Source organism: Branchiostoma floridae, chromosome 18 (assembly GCF_000003815.2).
Source record: "Branchiostoma floridae strain S238N-H82 chromosome 18, Bfl_VNyyK, whole genome shotgun sequence".
Taxonomy (NCBI): Eukaryota; Metazoa; Chordata; class Leptocardii; order Amphioxiformes; family Branchiostomatidae; genus Branchiostoma; species Branchiostoma floridae.
The window spans coordinates 3386975-3408592 of record NC_049996.1 but is presented as its reverse complement, the minus strand read 5'-3'; the positions used below and the strand labels follow the sequence as shown (position 1 = coordinate 3408592).

Sequence of the window (21618 nt, the reverse complement as noted above, 5' to 3'; positions counted from 1 at the left end):
GAGCTGTGTTTGAAGGAGCTATGTATGTTACATAACCCAGAGGTTCTGGGTTTGAATCAGTTGATATGCCACCAATAAAATCTTGTGCGCTGGGGAAGGGCTCTTAACACGACTTTCCTCCTTTCACTTCGGTAAGGGTCCTCCCTCAGTATAGGGCAAAGAACCCACCACACTTACGGACAAGACTAGGGGTCCTTCCTTCCCAGTGTAAGTGGTTCAAAACCACCACCAAAAGTCCTATGGTCACACCTGGGCTATTTGCTGTCGTATTGAGGTCACCTGAGTTAGCACCGAATGGCAGCTGTTCCAGACCCTTGCACTTTAGCAACGCTTATTTTAAGCTCCTCACAATTCAATTGTCGATCCTAATGTATGGCGCAGAAGCCTGGACCCTGACAGCCACTAAAGAACGGCTCCTGGACGCCTTTGACCAACTTGCTACCAGTCTTAAGACTAATCCAATCAGCCTGATAAGTCGTGTTAATAGCCCTTCCCAAGGGCACAAGATTGGTGGCATATCAACTGATTTGAACCCAGAACCTCTGGATTATGTAACACACACAATTGCTTCACACAAAGCCCCTTCACACACCGCTCCTTCAAACACAGCTCCTTCACATACAGCCCATTCACACATAGCTTCTTCATTGAGCACAAACAACCCCTACTGCTAAAACAGCTTTTGTCCCAATGGGCTTTCGTAGGTCCAAGTAGCCTGACGTGATAGCCAGCCCAGCTAGACAGCCCAGGTAGACAGCCCAGGTAGACAGCCCAGCCTTTTCCGTAAACCTATTATATATAAACAGGTTACATGTCAGACGAGTTAGCTGGGTCGCTAACCATACTTCTCGGTCAGCTAACTCATCTGGCATGTTATGTATCTATATTTGTCCAATTTGTACTATTTTCCCCGCGACCTGTGGAGCCTGGTAGAGACTAAGAGCTTCATACGCACCTCAAACGGACTTGAATATGTACGCATGTGTGACCCCACCTTATGCTAGTTACGACATATGGCTCTAGACCAATTGTCTCTTCCGTCTATGTGCAACAGACTATGTACAAAGTTTAGTACCTCTTTGCTGAGCTCTTCGTCTTTATCAAAATGGCTGCTGCCAAACCGTGTGAGCCTTCATGGCAGAAATCTCAGGTCCAAACACCAGATAACACAATTCCACTGTAGAAGTGCTAGGTATAGGAAGACTACACTGCCTTACCTTGTCGACTTGCTCAACAGTTCAAAGTGCTAGAGGTATAAATAAGCTTTGAATGTATATGTCACAGGGGAGATTGGAATCCAGGGGGATTCGGAATCCTCCTAGGGGAGATTGGAATTCCATTCTCCCCTAGGGGAGATCAGAATTCCAATCTCCCCTAGGAGGATTCCGAATCCCCCTAGGGGAGATTGGAATTCCAATCTCCCCTAGGGGAAATTGGAATTCTTCTGTATTTCCAGAATTCTCCTAGGAGAGATTGGAATTCTACCAGGATAATCTTTGAATCTACCATGAGCGGATTCAAAGTTTCAAACAATGCAACAAAGGATTTATAATTATTTCTAAGAATAAATCATCATATCTTATGCTTTATATTTAACACTTATCATTTTTGCTGACAAGTAAAGGTTAAGAATACTTCTCTATAGTGTACAATAGCACCTTATCCTTACTATATCCTATACTATAGCTCATTAAACATCACATTTTCAAGCATTTAGTAATAGAGGAGAATCCAGAATTCTACCAGGATAATCTTTGATGTTACCAATAATCAGAATAGATGAAATTGTTTTGGAAAGTAGACTGAATCATTTGAGTCACTAACTCATAATCATATAATGGTATGCAAATGTCAACAATATGTAAATTAGTGCATTTGCATATGCCATTATAAGTCAGTGACTCCATACTTTAGAGGTCATTTTCCAATCAAAGCCTGCAGGTCAAAATTTGGCAAAATTAACAGCATAAATTAAAGTACATTGATCTGACAAGTGATGGCAGAGGATCCGGAGGAGCAGCAGAAAGCAGAATTTTTTAGACTGGTGGAAGTTCAAATCAACAGCCTTGGGCAGAAGAAGAGGGACAACTACTGGAATGCCCCTAGGGGAGACTGGAAATACAGAAGAATTCCAATTTCCCCTAGGGGAGCTTGGAATTCCAATCTCCCCTAGGAGGATTCAGAATCCTCCTAGAGGAGATTGGAATTCTGATCTCCCCTAGGGGAAATTGGAACTCCAGTCTCCCCTAGGAGGATTCCGAATCCCCCTGGATTCCAATCTCCCCTGTGACATATACACATGATTCGCTAGTGTACCAAGTACAACTGTCTTTCATACAAATGTCGTTAAGAGACAAATATAGTTACTTTTTGTAAATACTTGTGCTATAAGAATACTCCGGCCAGACGAATGGGAAAATGCTATTAAGTTCTCTCAAGACATAATCTGCAGCTGATTGCTAAGAATGAAAACATATGCATAACTTTATTGTTTTTGCCACATTTCTTCTTTGAAATTTATCACATTAGCGGAAGAATTGACATAACAGGTGGCCTTTCAACATCAGTATCTAACAAATGTCGAAATGCATGAAATACATGTGAGAAAAATTTCACCTTGTAATTTTTATTAATTGATCGCAAACTGTATCTGTCTTCGTACGGCCCGTTTTCCCTTTGACCCGGACCACGTGAGCATGACGTCACTCTAGATTTACTTGGCTCTTGGCAGGTGGGTCGCACGATTTTCTCTGCTCTTCCTTTCACCCACCACCACCCCGTTTCTCCGCCATTTTTTTTTAATTTTAGGAATGTTATGGTTGTTTAAGTAGTACTAGTGTTGTGTTTTCTTCGAAAAAGTTTTACCTGATTAAACTTTTTCCTTTTTCTGCCAAACCGTGTCTTTGTTTGAGTTTGTCCGATAATTTACATTTGTGGATTTGTATGAAATACATCAAAATCTCAGTTTGGACATTTCTTTTTAATTTGTCTGCGTTCTCAACCTGCACATGCCACCTATTTTCACAGCATATAACTTAAGATTCTCACATTTATCAAATATCAAAGTTTTTCTTCTTCATGATTATATTACAGCAGTTTCTCATTAACTTAATCATGCAAATGATGTCCAAAATCTGATTCACACCCAAAACCTCTGTTGCAACGTTAACGTTAACAACTGGTAAAGTGCTTCCTGGCGGAAGGTGAAGATATTGCAACCACGTAAAAGCAGGAAAGAGCTTGAAAACGAAGACTGTATGAAACAGAATGAAATAGTTCATAAGCTATCTTTTATATGTCATATTTCCTCTTGTACTTAAGTAGGCCACAGAAAGTACATTTTTTGGATGACCTCCTATTCAGACTGCAAAAATAGTGAGATTTTAAAAGTAAACACCGTAAAAGTTGTAACAAGAATCAAAGGGGCAAAACATGGTATAACAGCAATTCCTATATTCACGACATGTATAAAAAGTGGCGATAGTAGCGTAACGTTATATGTAACAGTTGGGTTTTGGGGTGGGTACCGGTACAGAAAATTCAGGTCCAGGTAAGGTTCAGGTCAAGATGATCAGGTCGAGGTCCGGACCTGAACCTGGACCTGATTCAGTATGTGGACAATATGCATACAGTATGGCTTATGAATGGACAATACTCAGAACAATGGTTCTTCACTACATGTACAAAGAAAGCTGTTGGGTGGAGTATTCGACTCCCATTGGCGTTTAAATCCTACAAGTCTAACTGCTTCTATATGATTGACTGTCGTGAAACTTGGTAGAACTGACTAACGATAACGTTATAAACTCTACCCTACTTCACTTTTGTTATTTTCTTCGACCGGTAAGCCCCCAAACGTGTGAATTCCTGATCATATAAACTGTTCATTTTCCAACATCAGGTTCAACATCCGGTCTACCGATTTTTTTTGTTTACCGGACCGTTCAAAACCGGACCTATCCAATAAGAAAAACCGGTTTTGTACCGGTACGATGTCGGATATATATTCACCCAAGTTGGGTTCAACTTCAAGCGCCGTCAAACGTTAACTGACAATTTTCCCCTTTTCTTTAACGATAGGCCATGTTGATTTGATTGTATCGATGACATCCACGCGCGCATCAATTTTCGACCGTTTCAAAAAAATAAAAATAAATAAGTTTTCAACCATACTCTAACTCGTACAAAACAGCTTCAAATAAGCAAATGTATATGCCGTGGATTGCAAAAATAAATATCAGAAAAAGTATACTAATGTAATAGAAATCATTACAAGGTCAAAGAAGATGTGAAAGAACAAAAATGAAGAGCGCTTGCAGATAGATGTGCAAACGTTAGGTGTGACGGATCGTTCAGTGTAATATAACCAGCTGCTGCCGCGCCGCGTGCCTGCGAAGCTGGTGTGTTACGCCGAATGGCGGTTATACCGGCTATATAGATACAGATACAGATTATTGTTCGCTATACTATATTTTGTGTATTCAGTCATTTGTTCAAAATTTATCTGACTGCTTAGATTTCGTAATGAAGGCAACTTTTCTTGGTCAAACTTTCAGTTTTTGGATTGTTATCCATATACATTGTATGTAGCGTAATGTATCTAAAACAAGACCACATGCTTGCTTGTTTTAACAGGAAATGCTGTTGCGTCGGGTATGTTCTGTGGGTATAGAAACATTTATACAAAGCACAAGTAGAGGGATATTGTGGAATTATAGGACGAAGCCGGGTGTTAGTCGGTTTGTTTGTCTAAGTTCCGTATTTTTGGCCTAGGCGCGTGGCACACGGCAGCTGTGGGTGGTGTAGGGTTTCTAAAACAAGACTGAGTGGTCTGGTTGTCTTGTCGCGCTAACCTGGAATCCAGTCTACCGTGGATTGGCTAGACTACCTTCGGGACAGGAGAATTCTTCTGCCGCCGGGGTAATCTTTCACACCCGGTAGAAGTTTTCACGGTACTCTCACTGGGCAAAACTCGATCCTACCACGTGAAAGTCTTACCCCAGCGGCAGAAAGCAACATATGCCCCGTAGAGAGCCTACATAGCTACGTAGCCCAAGCCACGAATAGACTGCATTCCAGGTTACTGTTGCGCGAGCTTTGTTTGTCTTTCTCATTACGATTGAGAAGAAATCGATACATGAAGAGCTCTATGGTACACAGTAATTCGTTTGTTTAATCCCTTAAAGTGCCTAGTGGCACATAGGGCAAGCAAATGTCTAAGCTGTCTCTGTAGCAGGGTTTTCTGTAGCAGTGTTGATTGCCCTTCTCGTGATTCGTCCCTACGGAAAAATGGAACAGTCCCAAACGAGACATACCTGCAATTTCAAAATGTATCGCAAGGTGGTAGACAACAACAGTGATCGAGCAAATCTTTGCCAATAACATTGGAAGTCGCCAGAGGATGAAATTGCATTATACTATTGCTATTTTAAGTTGTGCAAAAAAAGACAAAACGACCATGCTCAAACGTTTACAGTAATTAATCATTCACCTGTTAATAGATAAAGTAAACTAAGTTAACAAGACAAAATTGTAACGTTATGTACTTGAAGAAAGTGTAAATGCGCAGAAAGTTACAGAGTTTAGCTAAGGGCACAACCCGCCGTACGTGCAAATACGTGCTGTCTACGTGTCAAAACGTGAGCAATCTTTTGGGATCCTTAAGTGGCAAGTACCGCCTCCTTACGAACTCGTAGAGAATCCGACGGATTTGGAGCACGCAGACACGCTGTAGAACTTAACGTGCTGGCAAAACTTTGTGTGCCATCGGGCTGCGGATTCGCCTGCCCTGTACAGCCTGAACGTTTTCAGAAATACGTGGCGGACGTGGCCTCTCCAATAAACATACGGACAAATTGCACGTACGGCGGGTTGTGCCCTTAGCTTAATGGAGTATTCGATGTATGCATTCTGAGCACAAGTATTACATAACGTTAATGATTATCTAAATTAACATAAACACGGACCAAAAGGGCAACACGTCACGAGGTCATTCACCCCGGCTTCTGCATACGTCATCGGGTAAATCATGTGAGTTCTGTTGGTTACTTTTTCCCTTCTCACCTGCGGAAGTAACGAACTTAACGGTGCCGTGGGGCCTTACGTGGACGTCTTAGGACGTCTGAGCTGACAGGCTTCGTTTCCTTGTAAGTTCAAGCACCTAACTGAGGTCTTAAGGCTAGGAAAAGGTAGTCAATCTCTCGCAAGACACTTCTGGAAAAGTTCAGGTGAACCCGGAAGTTACAGGTGAGTAACGGTGCACCTATCGGTAGGCGTAACTGTGCAATTACAAAGACTAGCAAATTACTGTAGCACACAGCTAGAATCTTGTTATTAGACTAACATATAAACTATATATAAACTTAAATATAAACTAGTAGTACTTGTTTTTTATCCATTTCATTCCCCTAACACCGTAAGAAACAAAAGTAATTCAATTAACATACACGCTCGAATTTGCACCAAATATACACCCTTTTTCTGTTATTGGACATTGCGCCATCAAAACCCATTCTTCAGACTCTGGGATGTTGTTTCAAGGTAATCCCATTTGATATGTAAGTGACGCCACATACAAATGGCAACCAGTTCGAAACACCGCACAGTGGCTCAAGAAAAATGTACTCGTGAAGAGCCGCGAAAGGAAATATTGTAGTATGTTGTAATTAAAGGAAGTCAAGCAGTATAGGATTAAGCAGTATAATAAGCATTGTTTGCTTCTCAAAAGTAAGTTTTTTCACGAACCGTAGTTTATGAACTAGTTGACATGCTTTATATGCATAATTAGATCACCTCGCAACCAAATCCTCGAGTCTGAAGAATGATTTTTGATGACGTAATGTCCAATATCAGGAAAATTGTGTATATTTTGTGCAAATGCGAACGTGTATGTTGATTGAATAATGCTATCTTGGTTTTGGAATATAAACAGAAAATTTTGTATTTTGGTTTCGTCATCCATTAGCAATACCGTTTTCATCCATGTGTGCAAACGATTTAATGACCATGATTATACATCAGGCGTGTCTGGGCTAGACTTGTGTATGCTGGTAGGAGTACGTGTGATTCCAGTCTGTTCCACCAATGCTGCATTCTAATAGTATGTGTGTTTCTGCGTTACAGGATAGAAAGCAGTTGACTTTGTGTGACAAGCAGGTGTCATACTAGGTGTTATTGGGCCGGACCTGTGTGTAGGCTTGATCAGGCATGGGTGACAAAGTCTGGGTAGGTTACATGTCTTCCTATGATAAAAGACATGAACCGTAGGCAGGTGTGTGTTTGTGCGTGTGTATGTGTGTGTGTGTGTGTGCGTGTGTGTGCGTGTGAGTGTGTTTATGTGTGTGTGTGTGTTTCTGTGTTTGTGCGTGTGTATTTGTGTGTGTCCGTGTGCGTTAGTTTATGTGTGTGTGTGTGTGTGTGTCTGTGTGTGTGTGTTTATGTGTGTGTGTGTGTGCGTGTTTATGTGTGTGTCTATGTGTGTGTGTATGTGAGTGTGTCCTTGTGTGTGTATGTGTGTGCGTGTCTATGTGTGTTTGTTTCATGTAGTGTGTCTATGTGCGTGTGTGTGTGCGTGTGTTCATGTGTGTGTGTGTGTTTGTGTGTTTATGTGTGTGTGTGTCTATGTGTGTGTGTGTGTGTGTCCTTGTGTGTGTATGTGTATATGTGTGTGTGTGTGTGTGTGTGTGTGTGTGTGTGTGTCCTTGTGTGTGTGTGTAAATGTACAGTATAACTCTTGAAGGCGTGGATGGATTGTCGTGATATTTGATATGTTGCATCGGTAGGCCTTCATAGGACCTCAAAAATATTAGATTTGGGCAGCTACCGGCTTGCTAGAGTACTACAGCGGAACGTCCGAGTTCGGTATCTCGGGTTCTGGACATGCCGTGGTCGTGATTTTAAAGAGTAAGAGGTGCAGGTTTTGACCCCCTAGCGTTTGTTTTGGAACTACAGGAACTGGTTTAGTTTCAGACTTATAAAGATATGATAACTCAAGAAGGGAGAAAGGTATCATCGTGATTTTTTTATATGCAGATAGATTAAATAATGCTTGATTTAATTACATGGTAATTATGTAAGTTAAATCCTAATTTACATAATCAATGAGGAAATTTCATAAACCCGCAGCATTAAATGATAGGACTATACGAACCTGTGACGCATGTAAGGGAAAAAGAGAAAATCATTTATAGATGAAAATATGTTGCTCTGTTTGAATGAGTCCTGACAGTTGTTCTTGATATCTCTACAGGCACTGTTGGATGCTGCAGGGGAAGGAGACACGGACAGAGTGAAGCAGCTGTTAGCGGAGGGGGTCAATCCTGATGCTTACCACTGGGTTGTATACAAGTCTTCCGTTGTCTGATAATCTGTTGGGGCTAGCTCTATTCAAATGAAAGCAATGATTGATATTTTGTTTATACATGGTGGTAAAAAGACTTAGGGTCGTTGGAATGAAAATAAAATCCTAATACATATCTAACGACATTTTATTGGTCAATATTTACAAGACAATTCTGGAAAAAGAAATTTTTTCCTTGAAACTAACAAAAGCTTCTCACACCTTCACTGACCAACAAAAAACAATCCTCTTGCTTAAAGCTAAGGGCACAACCCGCCGTACTTGCAACTGCGTGATGTCTACGTACAAAAACGCGGGCAATCTTTTGGGATCCGTATTTGGTAAATACCGCGTCTGTACGAAATCGTATGGAATCTAACGGATTCGGGGCACCGCAGACACGCCATAGAACGTTAAGTGCATGAAAAGCTTTCAACCTCCCCGTACGAGCCAGTACGGGCGACGCGTGTGCCCCGTACAGAGAGTAGAGTTAGTAAGGAAGCGGTACGCACGCAACACGTGTATGTATACGGTAACATGGCAATCGCACAGAGATCGTACGTTGTAGGCACGTACAACTCATGATCACCATTTGCGTAACTTGCATGCAGACCGCATACTCATGCTAGTGACGGATGCTTAAGGCAATGAGTTTTGAGAAAAAAGTGAATGACGTGGCCTCTCAAAATAAGTCCTGGCAAAATCCACGTACGGTTGGTAAACGTTGTGCCCTTAGTTTAAGTTAAGTCGTCCAACCCCTTTTTCTATGAAAATGTTGGGCAATTCATCTCGCCCTGCGTACAGAAAAGAAGCCTTTAGAATAGACGTTTTTCCCTTTAAATCTCATTTTCTTTCTATAATGTATACCACTTCTTTTTACTTTGTTTACAGTTAACCTTCGGGAATAAACTTGAGTAAAGTGATATGGGAAAGGGAAAGAAGGGCTATCACATTTCCTCTAAAAACTATGAAAATGAAATACAAACTAAATTTGACTATTTTGAATAAGCTGGAATCGGCCCACTGTTCACTGTGACACTGGTTCACTGTGGTGCTCGTCTTGAGCCTTCAGATAATTCATAAGTAAGCGTATCAATAACATTCCAGTTTGCAGTTATATATGGATAGAGTCGAGGAAAATGACGACCATATGGTAAGTGTGTTTGACATGTTTGAGTGAAAGTTAATAATGTTAATTGTATTATGATAATGGTAAAGACCTCCCTTGCTATCTAACATCCTCTGTATTCCTTAATGTCACAGTCTTTAGACACACCGCTTCACAATGCAGCTTCAGGAGGACATGTTGGTGTTGCTGAACTCCTCCTGAAGGCTGGAGCACGGGTGGACAGTTTGGATCTGGTAAGGGTTGTTAATTCCTACTGGTGATGGCATGTTTGAGTGTTAAACTTCACGCATATTTGCCGTATTTTTATATAATGTAAAAGCTTCACTTGCTATCTAACATCATCTCTATTCCTTACTGTCACAGTATAGAGTCACGCCACTTCACAAGGCAGCTTCAGGAGGACATGTTGGTGTTGCTGAACTCCTCCTGAAGGCTGGAGCACAGGTGGACAGTTGGGATAGGGTAAGTGTTGTTGCTTACTACTGGTCATTGATATATTTGAGTGTTAAACGTCACACACACACAGTGTTTATTGTAATAATGAGTTCACTTTCTATCTAACATTATCTCTATTCCTTATTGTCACAGTCTGTAGCCACACCGCTTCACGAGGCAGCTTTAAGAGGACATGTTGGTGTTGTTGAACTCCTCCTGGAGGCTGGAGCACGGGTGGACAGTGGGGGTCCGGTAAGGGTTCCTAATTACTACTGATGATGGCATGTTTGAGTGTTAAACTTCACACATATTTACCGTAGTTTTATGATAGAAAAGCTTCACTTGCTATCTAACATTATCTCTATTCCTTACTGTCACAGTCTGGAGCCACACCGCTTCACATTGCAGCTTTAGGAGGACATGTTGGTGTTGCTGAACTCCTCCTGAAGGTTGGAGCACGGGTGGGCAGTACGTATGAGGTAAGGGTTCTTAATTACTTCTGGTGATGGCATGTTTGAGTGTTAAACTTCACACATATTTGCCGTATTTTTGTCATGATTTAAAAGCTTCACTTGCTATTCTACATCGTCTCTATTCCTTACTGTCCCAGTCTGGAGCCACACCACTTCACGAGGCAGCTTTAAGAGGACATGTTGGTGTTGCTGAACTCCTCCTGGAGGCTGGAGCACGGCTGGACATTACGGATGACGTAAGGATTGTTGGTTACTACTGGTGATTGATATAGTTGATTGTTAAACGCCACACACATATTGTAATGATATAATAATGAGTAGTACTCTTGCTGGAGCCACACCACTTCACAGGGCAGCTTCAGGAGGGCATGTTGGTGTTGCTGAACTCCTTCTGGAGGCTGGAGCACAGTTAGACAGTTTGGATCAGGTAAGAGTTGATGATAACTACCGGTGATTGATATATTTGAGTGTTATGCGCCACACACATAGTGTTTATTATGATAATGAGTTCACTTGCTATTCAACATCGTCTCTATTCCTTACTGTCACAGCATAGAGACACGCCACTTCACATGGCAGCTTCAGGAGGACATGTTGGTGTTGCTGAACTCCTCCTGAAGGCTGGAGCACGGGTGGGCAGTACGGATTGGGTAAGGGTTAATGATTTCTACTGTTGATTGATATATTTGAGTGTTAAACTTCACACACATAGTGTCTAATATGATAATGAGTTCACTTGCTATTCTACATCGTCTCTATTCCTTACTGCCACAGTCTGGAGCCACGCCACTTCACAAGGCAGCTTCAGGAGGACATGTTGGTGTTGCTGAACTCCTCCTGGAGGCTGGAGCACGGGTGGACAGTTCGGGTTGGGTAAGGGTAAATGATTTCTACTGGTGATTGATATATTTGAGTGTTAAACGTCACACACATAGTGTTTGTTATGATAATGAGTTTACTTGCTATTCAACATCGTCTCTATTCCTTACTGTCCCAGTCTGGAGTCACGCCACTTCACAGGGCAGCTTCAGGAGGACATGTTGGTGTTACTGAACTCCTCCTGAAGGCCGGAGCACAGTTAGACAGTTTGGATCAGGTAAGGGTTGATGATTTCTACTGGTGATTTATATATTTGAGTGTTAAATGTCATACACATAGTGTTTAATATGATAATGAGTTCACTTGCCATTCAACATCGTCTCTATTCCTTACTGTCACAGTATGGAGCCACACCACTTCACAAGGCAACTTCAGGAGGACATGTTGGTGTTGCTGAACTCCTCCTGGAGGCTGGAGCACAGTTGAACATTAGTGATCGCGTAAGGGTTGTTTATTACTACTGGTGATTGATATGTTTGAGTGTTAAACGTTACACACATAGTGTTTGTTATGATAATGAGTTCACTTGCTATTCTACATCATCTCTATTCCTTACATTCACAGTATGGAGCCACACCACTTGACAAGGCAGCTTCAGGAGGACATGTTGGTGTTGCTGAACTCCTCATGAAGGCCGGAGCACAGAAGACAGAAGACAGAACAGATGGGGTAAGAGTTGATGATTACTACAGGCGTTTGATATGTTGAGGTGTTAAGTGTAACGCAGAGTTACAATAGGCCGGGTTTAGAGGGGCTGAGTGAGTGAGTGAGTTTCCAGTTGATTCTGAGTGAGCTATTTAGCCGGCCTAGGAGTGTTTTTGGCTACATCAGCTTCACTCCTCTGCCATCTTTTGAAACTATCTTATACTACAGTAGGATCTGCTTGGAGATTATCATACATGTACGTATGGCGTATGTGCGTACGTATTGAATAGCTTTTATTATATCAAGAAAGTTAACCAGTCTGCTTCGTGTCTATCGTAAAGGGAAACAGCAGAGAAACAGAAGACAGCAGTGCTCCACTCGAAATACAGCTGCGTGGTCCTGGCATGCAGCAGCTGTACTTCCAGGCCTGCCGCCAGGGGGCGCGACCGGTACACAACACGCGCGGCCTTGTGGTTGGTCAGTACAGATCCGGGAAGACGTGTGTCGTCAGGAGGCTGACGGGAGAGGAGGCTGTGGAGGATGAACTGATAACGGACGGCATCGAGATTTCACCAAGCGTGATGACCACAACTTGGCAGAAGGCAAAAGGTCCGAACTTTGATTGCTGTATGGGCATATCAACATATGCTATGCCGTGATATCTTCTCTTCATTTCTGCAGATATCTTACAAGTTCTCGAAAACTGTGTCCTAGTCGTAGTCGTAGTCCTGGTCCTGGTACTGGTCCTGGTCCTGGAGCTGGTCTTGATCCTAGTCCTAGTCCTAGTCCTAGTTGAAAATGAAATTATTAAAATAGACTTAGGTACTACAAAGTGCAATAGATGACGTTTGTTTTGTGCTTACAGAGGAGCCAGACGAATTCAAGGAAACCATGGCAGAACGCTTAGTGGAGCAACAAGAACGAAACAAATCAACCATCAGGACTTCGTCAGAAACCCAAAAGGTAGTCGAGCAGCAGAGCCACAGGGAAACCCCAACAGGTTTGTGATGACAATGACATTTATCATAACATAATTTGTACATAGAGCACGAATGAATGATAACGCAGAGGGTCAGGTGGGCGACAAGAAGAACCATAAAAGCTTTATATTCCACACAAACTTTATATATAACTAGAAAGGCCGACATTTGCTTAGGAGCAAATACAGCATATTGCAATCCATCTTCATCCTTGAAAAAATCCCAAAATTCAACAATTTGAAGTAATGTTTGCTCAAAGAGAAAATGAAGTACTGTGGGCACTTGTCCTATACACCTTCGTGCCGAATTTTAGGTCATTTGGTTTCAATACAAGGGCATAGCAGCCAAAAGTATACATTTTTAGTTAAAAATGGCTAAAAATCCCAAAATAACTCATTTTATAAGTGCTCTATGAAAAAAGTGTCAATGGGATCCTGTTGTCATATGTCCAATTTACCTCTGTACCAAATTTCAGGTCAGTTGATTTACGTACAAGGGCATAGAAGCCAAAAATATACATTTTTAGTCAAAAATGACTGAAATCAAAACAACTCATTTTTGAAGTGATCTATGAAAAAGAGTGTCAATGGGGTCTTGTGAGCATATGTTCAATGCACCTCTGTACCAAATTTCAGGTCATTAGGTTTTCATACAAGGGCATAGGAGCAAAAAATATAAATTTTTAGTCAAAAATGGCCAAAAACCCTATAATAACTCATTTTTGGAGTAAACAATGAATAAAGCGTTGATAGGGTCCTGTGGTCATATGTCAAACGCACATATGTACCAAATTGCAGGTCATTTGGATGTAATACAAGGGTATAGGAGCCAAAAATATACATTTTTAGTCAAAAATCGCCAAAACCCCTAAAATAACTAATTTTTGAAGTGATCTATGAAGAAAGTGTTGATGGTTTTCTGTGCTCATATGTCCAATGCACCTCTGTACCAAATTTCAGGTCATTAGCTTGTAATACCAGGGCACAGGGGCCCAAAATATACATATTTTGTCTAAATATGACCAAAAACCCTAAATATCATAAATTCTAAGGCCTCTATCAAAAAAGTGAAAAAAAAAACACCTGGGGGTATTTGCTATCCCTACCACCCTGCCAAATTTCAGCTCATTTGGCTCAAAAATGAAAAAGTTGAATCAATTTGAAGATTTGACAGGAGAAGAAACAAGCTAGGGAAAAGCAATATATTGCAATCCCATACTATGTATGGATTGCAATATAATTACATAGTGCGAGAAAGATGGCGCTTTTATATACAGTTTCCACATGCTCATTCGCATTGTGATGGTGTCATCTTTAGGAACATTTAAGGAAATGTAGTACCGATGATTGCTTACCGATTTCATCTTGTTCACATAAGATGCTGGCACTAAGATTAAGAAAGCAATAGAAGAAACAGGGGAGCAGACTTCTCAGACGCAGCAAAATGAACCACCGAAAGAGGAGACACTGTCACAAAGTCAACAGACTGCAAGTATGGAAGATAGTAAGGAACAGACTGCAAAGATGGAAGAGAGTAGTAAGAAACCTCTTTTTATCTACATTTCTCAATTAGCTAGAAATGGGTTGTTCTTTGATGTGTTTTTCTGCTTTTGAGGCCTAACGACGTTCACCAGTAGAAGATTGAGTTGGTAGTTTCTAAAGAGAAGCCAATAGTTACCACCTTGAAAGGGGCCAGCTAAGAATTGTACAGGAACATTCTTTACATTTTCGGGTAAGATCGTGGAGAGGAATTTGTTATCACAGAAAACAGTAGGGCATCTTCGGTGGTTAGCTTTAAAGGGCACTTGTAGATGTGCCACTTAGGTATATAACCAGCTGCTGCCTCGTCGCGTGCCTGCGAAGCTGGTGTGTTACGCCGAAGAGCGGTTATACCGGCTATATAGATACAGAGACGGATTAATTAAAACATGAAATATCCCCTTCAAGGTAGAGCAGAAAGTGCAGACAAGGATACATCACAACAATCACAGCACCAACAGCGACCACAAGGTGATGTCACAGTACAGCAGCAAGCACAGGACATTCCTGATGATGTCATCACAAAAGCCAAAGAGCGACTCCAAGGTGGCGTAGCAGAGGAGCAGCTAGGAACAGCCGAACACCCGCGTCTCTCTATCTGGGACTTCGGCGGCCAGGCCACGTACTACGGCTCGCACCAGTGTTTCTTCACCCCCCGCGGGATCTACATCCTGGTCATGTCTCTGCTGCAGAAGCTGTCAGACCCAGTTCCTGATCAGGACTACAAGGCATCAGCGGACAACCTTGTCACTGGAAGAGGTACGTACCGCTTCTCATGAATATCACATAATGACGGTAAACGAGAGCTTACTATTATACTGTGAACGTTTGCCTGAACATAAGGACTGAAACTGAACTTCAATTACTTTTACTGCCTGGTGTATGATTGTTAAAATGGTGAGACTAAAATAAACTATCTCGTACCAGACTACCTGGACCACTGGTTGAACTCAGTCCGCACACACGGCCTGGTGCACGGACGAAAGGACAAGCCACCTATCGTCTTGGTCCTCACACACAAGGACATGGTCACCGAGGTATTTAGCAACTCATTCATTTATTTTTGATTTGATTTTTATTCAGATACCTTTAAGCCCTTATGGGCTAATCTTCCAAGGTTCAAACAATCAACATGACAACACAACATACATTTTTAAAATACAACAATCAGAGTATTTACAATAGAGCATTGTGTCTTAAGGTCAAAGGTCTAGGTAACAATGTTTGAGATGGCTTGTTTAAAACTGGACAATGTACACAGTGACTTAATGTCAGATGGCAATGAGTTCCAGAGTACAATTGCTCGGTACATTTATTTCTAACTTAACCCTACAAGCTCATCTAAAACTATGAGCTGAGCTTGTGTTTTCCTAGATCTTATGTTTCTCATTGCAAAGTAGATCCAACCTTTGGTTTATGCCATGGAAGAAATCACTACTTACTCTGAGATCTCGTCACTCGTCTTTGTTCAATTACACAGGGATAGTGGTTGAGCTTGTGTTTCTAGGAGGAAGCTTTCACTTTGCCGTGTCAATGGCTGAATAAATTGGCCTTTTTGATTACTCAAACCAATCAGTATTTCTTCATCAGCTGAATTTAAGCTCTTGGTTTCAGTCGGAGATTGAGCAGTACAAGAAAGACATACTTGATCACATCAGTGATATGGCTGCCGGTAAACACGTCTTGCCAAAGATTTTTGTTGTCGACAACTTCAGCGAGGATAACAGCGACATTGACGAGCTCCGAGAGTACCTCCGTGAGGTGGCGAAGTCTCAGTGGTACATGGGCCAGGAGGTGCCGATAACCTGGCTTCATCTGAAGTCCAAACTGATGGACAAGAGGGGAGAGGACGACCCATTCTGCCCTTTCCAAGATGCTGTAGATCTGGCCCTGAGTGATGACGTGGGCATCACGGACGACAGTCATGTTGCCGATATCCTGACCTTCCTGCACGACCTTGGTGACATCATCTTCATCAACGAACCCGTCCTCCGTGATCACGTGGCCCTTCGACCCCAGGTGATGATTGACGTCTTCAAGACCATCATTACCGTTCCTGAGTACCAACAAGACAGGAGCATGGGTGGGGAGGTCGCCGAGATGTGGAGGAGGCTGGAGAACGAAGGGATCCTCAGCGACAGGTTGTTGACAATCATCTGGACCAAAGCAGACCAGAAGATGCAGAAACCCTACCTACTCCGGAACAAGGCCTTCCTAAAGCGACTGATGGAGAAGTACTACCTCATCTGCAACGCCACGCCGATCGGTGGGTTTGATGACACAACGCAGGAGCCTGAGAAAGAAGAGCTCTACTTCGTACCATCTCTTTTGGCCGCAAAGCCGGACGATACCACCTTGTATCCTGGGCACATGAGCAGATTCCGGTACCCTCTGTATGTCAAATTCGACAACATGTTCCTACCCAGTGGCATGTTCTACCGTCTACAAGCGATCTGTGTGCGCAGGTTCGGTCTTGAAGAGTCCCAGGTGTTCGCAGGCTGTGGCCGCTTTCCCACCGATGATGCAAAGCAACAGTTCGTGGTAACCAAGGTGAAGCACTACCTGAAGGTGGAGCTTCTGTCATCTGCAGCTGAAGACCAGGCAGTGTTCACACAGGGACTTCCCGTTAGAAAGTTTCTCAGCAGTTGTCTCTTCGAGATCAAGGAGAAGTGGATTCCCTCCATCCAGTATGACTGGTGCTTTGGGGAGGAGTCAGATGAAGGAGCTGGCAAACTATCATTCCACCCGCTCTCTGACATCGAGCAGAAAACGGCAACTGGGTCCAGTCGGTGAGGCCAAATATACTTTCATGTTTTTTTTTAAAAGTTAATCACACCCTTTCATAGCCCATACATGCAAGAGGGTGTCTGGTGATCACTTTCTGTGTAATGTCCTATTACTGTACTATCTGTACTGTTGCTAACTGACAGTTTTGACATCAGTATTCCAGAAGACTTTAACGCCGTCTGGATGCGTGGTAGTGGTGCCCAGAGGATGTCCCGTGCAGGTACATCATGTTTGTTTTCTTGGTTTGTACAACATTTTCTGTTTGCTTTGATAAAGGAGGGGCCTGAGACTACATATAATGGAAACTTTTGCACATGCAGAGAACTCTGGTGGTGACGGACCAGTGATGATACAGCCCACAACGAGCCCAGCTAACATCAGTGCGATCCACACGATCGGTCCAGTCCTGGACTGTATGGAGACATGTAGAGCGCTGAATCTGGCGGACTGTGATCGAATCAGACACGAGCTCACATTCGTCAGCAGGTTCCAAGAGTTGGTTGCTACCGTCAACGATGCCGGAGACGTGTGTCGTCGCTTGCTGGGCGCGTCTGTAGAGGTTTGCCTGCCAGAGAGAGCACCTATGTTCCTCAGAGAAGAGAGAGGTAATGATTGCTTTAAACTTATCTTCTGTGGCTACAATTTCCGATTTATTCCCTCTGTTTCCATATTCAATAGCTCTGTCTTGTTTATCAGATTATTTGCCTGACACTTTGTTTACCCATCGATCAAATATACATGATTCACTTTCTGATTTCTAGGGAATGACATTGTTATCCTACACGTTGAAGACTACGATGACAAGCTCGTACAGCCACTGGTGGAGCAGGTAGTCAAGTCGTCCAGCAGGTACGGTGTCACGGTTTGCGAAGACATCATCAAATCAGGGGATGACATCACTGACAAGATATTGGATCACCTTCTCAAACATAATGCCAGAATGGTCGTACCAATCATCACACCGCAGGCTCTCCACGGCAGGCACTGGTCTATGCTTGGGTACGAGTTCCCCGTGCAAAACAAGAACCTGGTCTTTCCGGTCTTCGCTTATCCTGAAGGGACCAGGGAGCGTTTGCTGGAGGTGCTCGGCAGGCGCTGTGCGGGGATGCTGGACCTGCCATCTACAGAAGTACCGATGACCGAGGAACCGCTGTCCAGTACTAAAGTCAGTCTTACTGCTGCAGAAATCCTGAGGAAGGTACGTTGACATATATGTAGTTATGATATACTGAATGCTGCATGCAAAGCCCCATGTATTAGTTGTTCACCAGGCAACTGACACAGTATTGTTTCTACAGGCGTCGTCCTCTATCGTGCTGTTCACATGCTATATCACATCAGATGGCTGCACGGTTGAGGAGGATGGTGTCACTATCTCGTTTCCGAAAGGATGTGTCGAAACGGAAAGGTTCCTGTCTTTGGAGGTAAGATCTAGATCACCTTTGTTATGGTTGGAATAATGCGAATATAGTGCATTATACCCTGTTAACAATGAATATAGAGGTAAGTAAACGTAACCCATGCCTTTCAACGACCGTTAACCCTATTCGGAATTCAGACGGGGTAGGGGGTAATGCGCTTTTGAGGCCTGCGCCAACTTTCATGTTAAATAACGCCAGAACGGCTTACGGTAGACCCACCAAACTTTGTGAGCTTTCCTAAAATTTAGTTGGCAACAATTTCACAACGTTTGAAAAATGTTCCATTTTTCTTTTTGCCATGGCCACCGTTTGTTAACAGGCACTTTTGACGAAAATGTATTTTTCACGTTCATTTGCTATATTATTGCTACTTTCTAACATAGATAATATCAATTATGCTAATGTGATGACGTCACGGGCCAAAATCCAAGATTTTTCTTAGCTTTCCGCACGAAACAAGTTTACATGAGGCTTTCAATGGATCTAAACTATTCTTTTGCAGGTTGACATGCTGCCGATTGACGCCGCTATGACAAACAGTTTCTCGGCTGTGACACCGGTACTGACCGTGCACCAAGACACCGAAGAGGACTTCCTGAACCCTGTCACTGTCACCCTGCCCTGGACATGGAAGAGTGCCAGTACTAGTCCTGGCAGAACCATCCTGATGAAGAGGTCTACCGGTCGCCAGTGGTCGGTATCAAGAAACGAGGTTCGAGAGACAGAGGACACAGTCACTTTCACAACGCACCACTTTTGCAGGTAACACGTTTGATTTGATTTATTCCAGCATATATTCAACAAATGATAATAAGATCGACTATCATCATTCCACCAGGTGCCATAATACCGCCACCTCAAAAAAAGTTAGTATAGAGGTCTTCCCAAGATTGTCTTCAACACCGAATGTTAAATATAAATGTAATACAATTCAGATGTTTAGGTGTTGAAGATATTTTTGAGAAGGCCTCTATAACAACGTTTTTTGAGGTATAATGGCACCTGGTGAAATTATGCGAATGTATGTTACATAATGAAACGAAAACATACAGAGGGTGCTGATAAGGAATATTATTAGGAAAATGCAGTTATGAAAAAAATGAATATTTCCTAAAAGGAGATCATAAATAATTTACCATTGCAAAACATATGTTATTTCAAGTCACGTCAATTCAGTAAAGTTGGTTATCTTCTTATTACTTCCATGAAAAATGGAGGTATAGTTTTGTGTTTGTGTGGCCGGGTATTTTTGGCCAACATAGCTTTAGAACCTCTGGATGGATTGTAATGACATTTGGTATATGGGTAGGTATTTGAAGACAAAGGTAAAGGTTGATTTTGGGTCCCCTGGCATGTAACCTTGGTACGGCAGCAAAACTTCCGGTTTTGTATGTTTTGTCCTGAACGTGCTATGGTCTTGATATTTTGGTGACATTTGCATAATTTATGATAAAGTGTAAACATGGAAGACTATATAGTATTTTCCCGGAGAAACATCACGAATAAAATATTGGCAGCCTTATTTACATAATTATGATACAGCATATAACAATTAATCTACAAAGGCTCAGAATATTTCATGGAGGTATGATGTATCCGAACTCTTGTGTGTTTTAGCGTTGTTGGTTCCAAGAAAAAAGGCAGTGCTGAAGAAGCCTCCACCTCTGCCGACACCAGTACAGACAAGCTGGACGAGGCAGCCGATGAGGAGGCAAAGGAAGATATGCAAGCCGTTGTAACAAAGTACAGTGAAGACAAAGTGCACCTCATCATCAACCCCAATGAGGCGACAACAGATGACAGGGGCATTCACATGCTGTGCGTCGAGAAGGGCAAGGAAGTCACAGAATATTTCAGAGCAGCGAACTTCCGGACACCACCGCCGTTCCAACAAGAAATCATCATGCACAAGAAGGAGACTATTCTCGCACAGTTTAATGAGAAAGAAGACGTCATTGCAGATCCGCGCGACATTCCAGAAGATCCTGGTATCCAGTTCGTCTTCCCACCTGCGAACTGTAATCGAATTTCAGTCCGACTGCAGTTGCGAGATCCGCAGAAAGCTACAGGGAAGAAGAAGTTTGAAGGAACAGTGAAGTTCACGCTTATGTCAGAAGAAGATAAACCAGTGACAGACCCCTTCCGACGGATAAATTCAGCACATGTCTACCTGAGCTCTCTGCAAGGTTGGTGTCGCTCTGATGTTAGTACTAGATTTGTCATTGAAAAAGAAAGAAAGTAAAATACAAGCCACAGAATCAAAGTCCAATTCCTCCTGATTCAAGTATTCACGGATCTGTATCAGGAAAAAAAATCCTTAGTTAAGCAAGCCAAATTACAAAAATTAGTACAAATGTCAAAATAGGAACGTGCTATTTAAACAAGATTTATTTAATTATCACGACCGGAGAGCCTATGTGAACACCTTAAATTGTACTTAAGAGCAAATGTCTGTAAGGATCAAAAACAATGGTGGCAAAGGTCAAAAAATCGATTTGGCTCATATTTTGCACAGTGATAGTACTTGGTCCACGACCCCTCAAAATAGCTTTCTTTTAGATCAAAACTCCTTGTTGCCATGGTAACGGGCCAACAAAGTTTTCTGGCCATTTCCCCCAATTTCCGCATCTCAAAAACACGGAAATTGGCATACTTTACGGCATTGTCACTCCAACACCTTTTATGATATCGTCAAAACAAAGCAAGATCTAAATAGACCAACATTTTGGCTTTTTAGAAATTGTTGTGAAATTTCCAACGAGATAAAATTGAGTTCTTGGGCAGCATCAAAACAATACAATGTTTCAAGCTTCAAAATAACGTAATTTTTGGCCCAACTTTGTAACGCCATAAGTGCCGAGCTGGTAATTTTTTTTACTTGAAATTTATACCCTGTATAGATGATTGATATACCTATCAAATGCATGGTTGCAAAGTTTGGGGTCTTGTTTGGTTGTCATGTGGTCGTCCTCAAAAGTAGGCCAGTTTTTGCG

The 21618-nt window shown here is 42.3% G+C and overlaps 1 protein-coding gene across 1 annotated transcript in view; it reads left to right on the top strand.

Moving 5' to 3' along the window:
* The window catches only part of LOC118405988, a 62821-nt gene that overhangs the window by 37525 nt on the left and 3678 nt on the right, over window positions 1–21618 (top strand). The window contains exons 5-10 of the mRNA XM_035805842.1: window positions 17360–17424; window positions 17525–17809; window positions 17966–18402; window positions 18503–18628; window positions 19128–19387; window positions 20243–20811. Of these exons, the coding sequence (XP_035661735.1) occupies window positions 17360–17424; window positions 17525–17809; window positions 17966–18402; window positions 18503–18628; window positions 19128–19387; window positions 20243–20811 (1742 nt within the window). The remainder of the gene's footprint in view (window positions 1–17359; window positions 17425–17524; window positions 17810–17965; window positions 18403–18502; window positions 18629–19127; window positions 19388–20242; window positions 20812–21618) is intronic.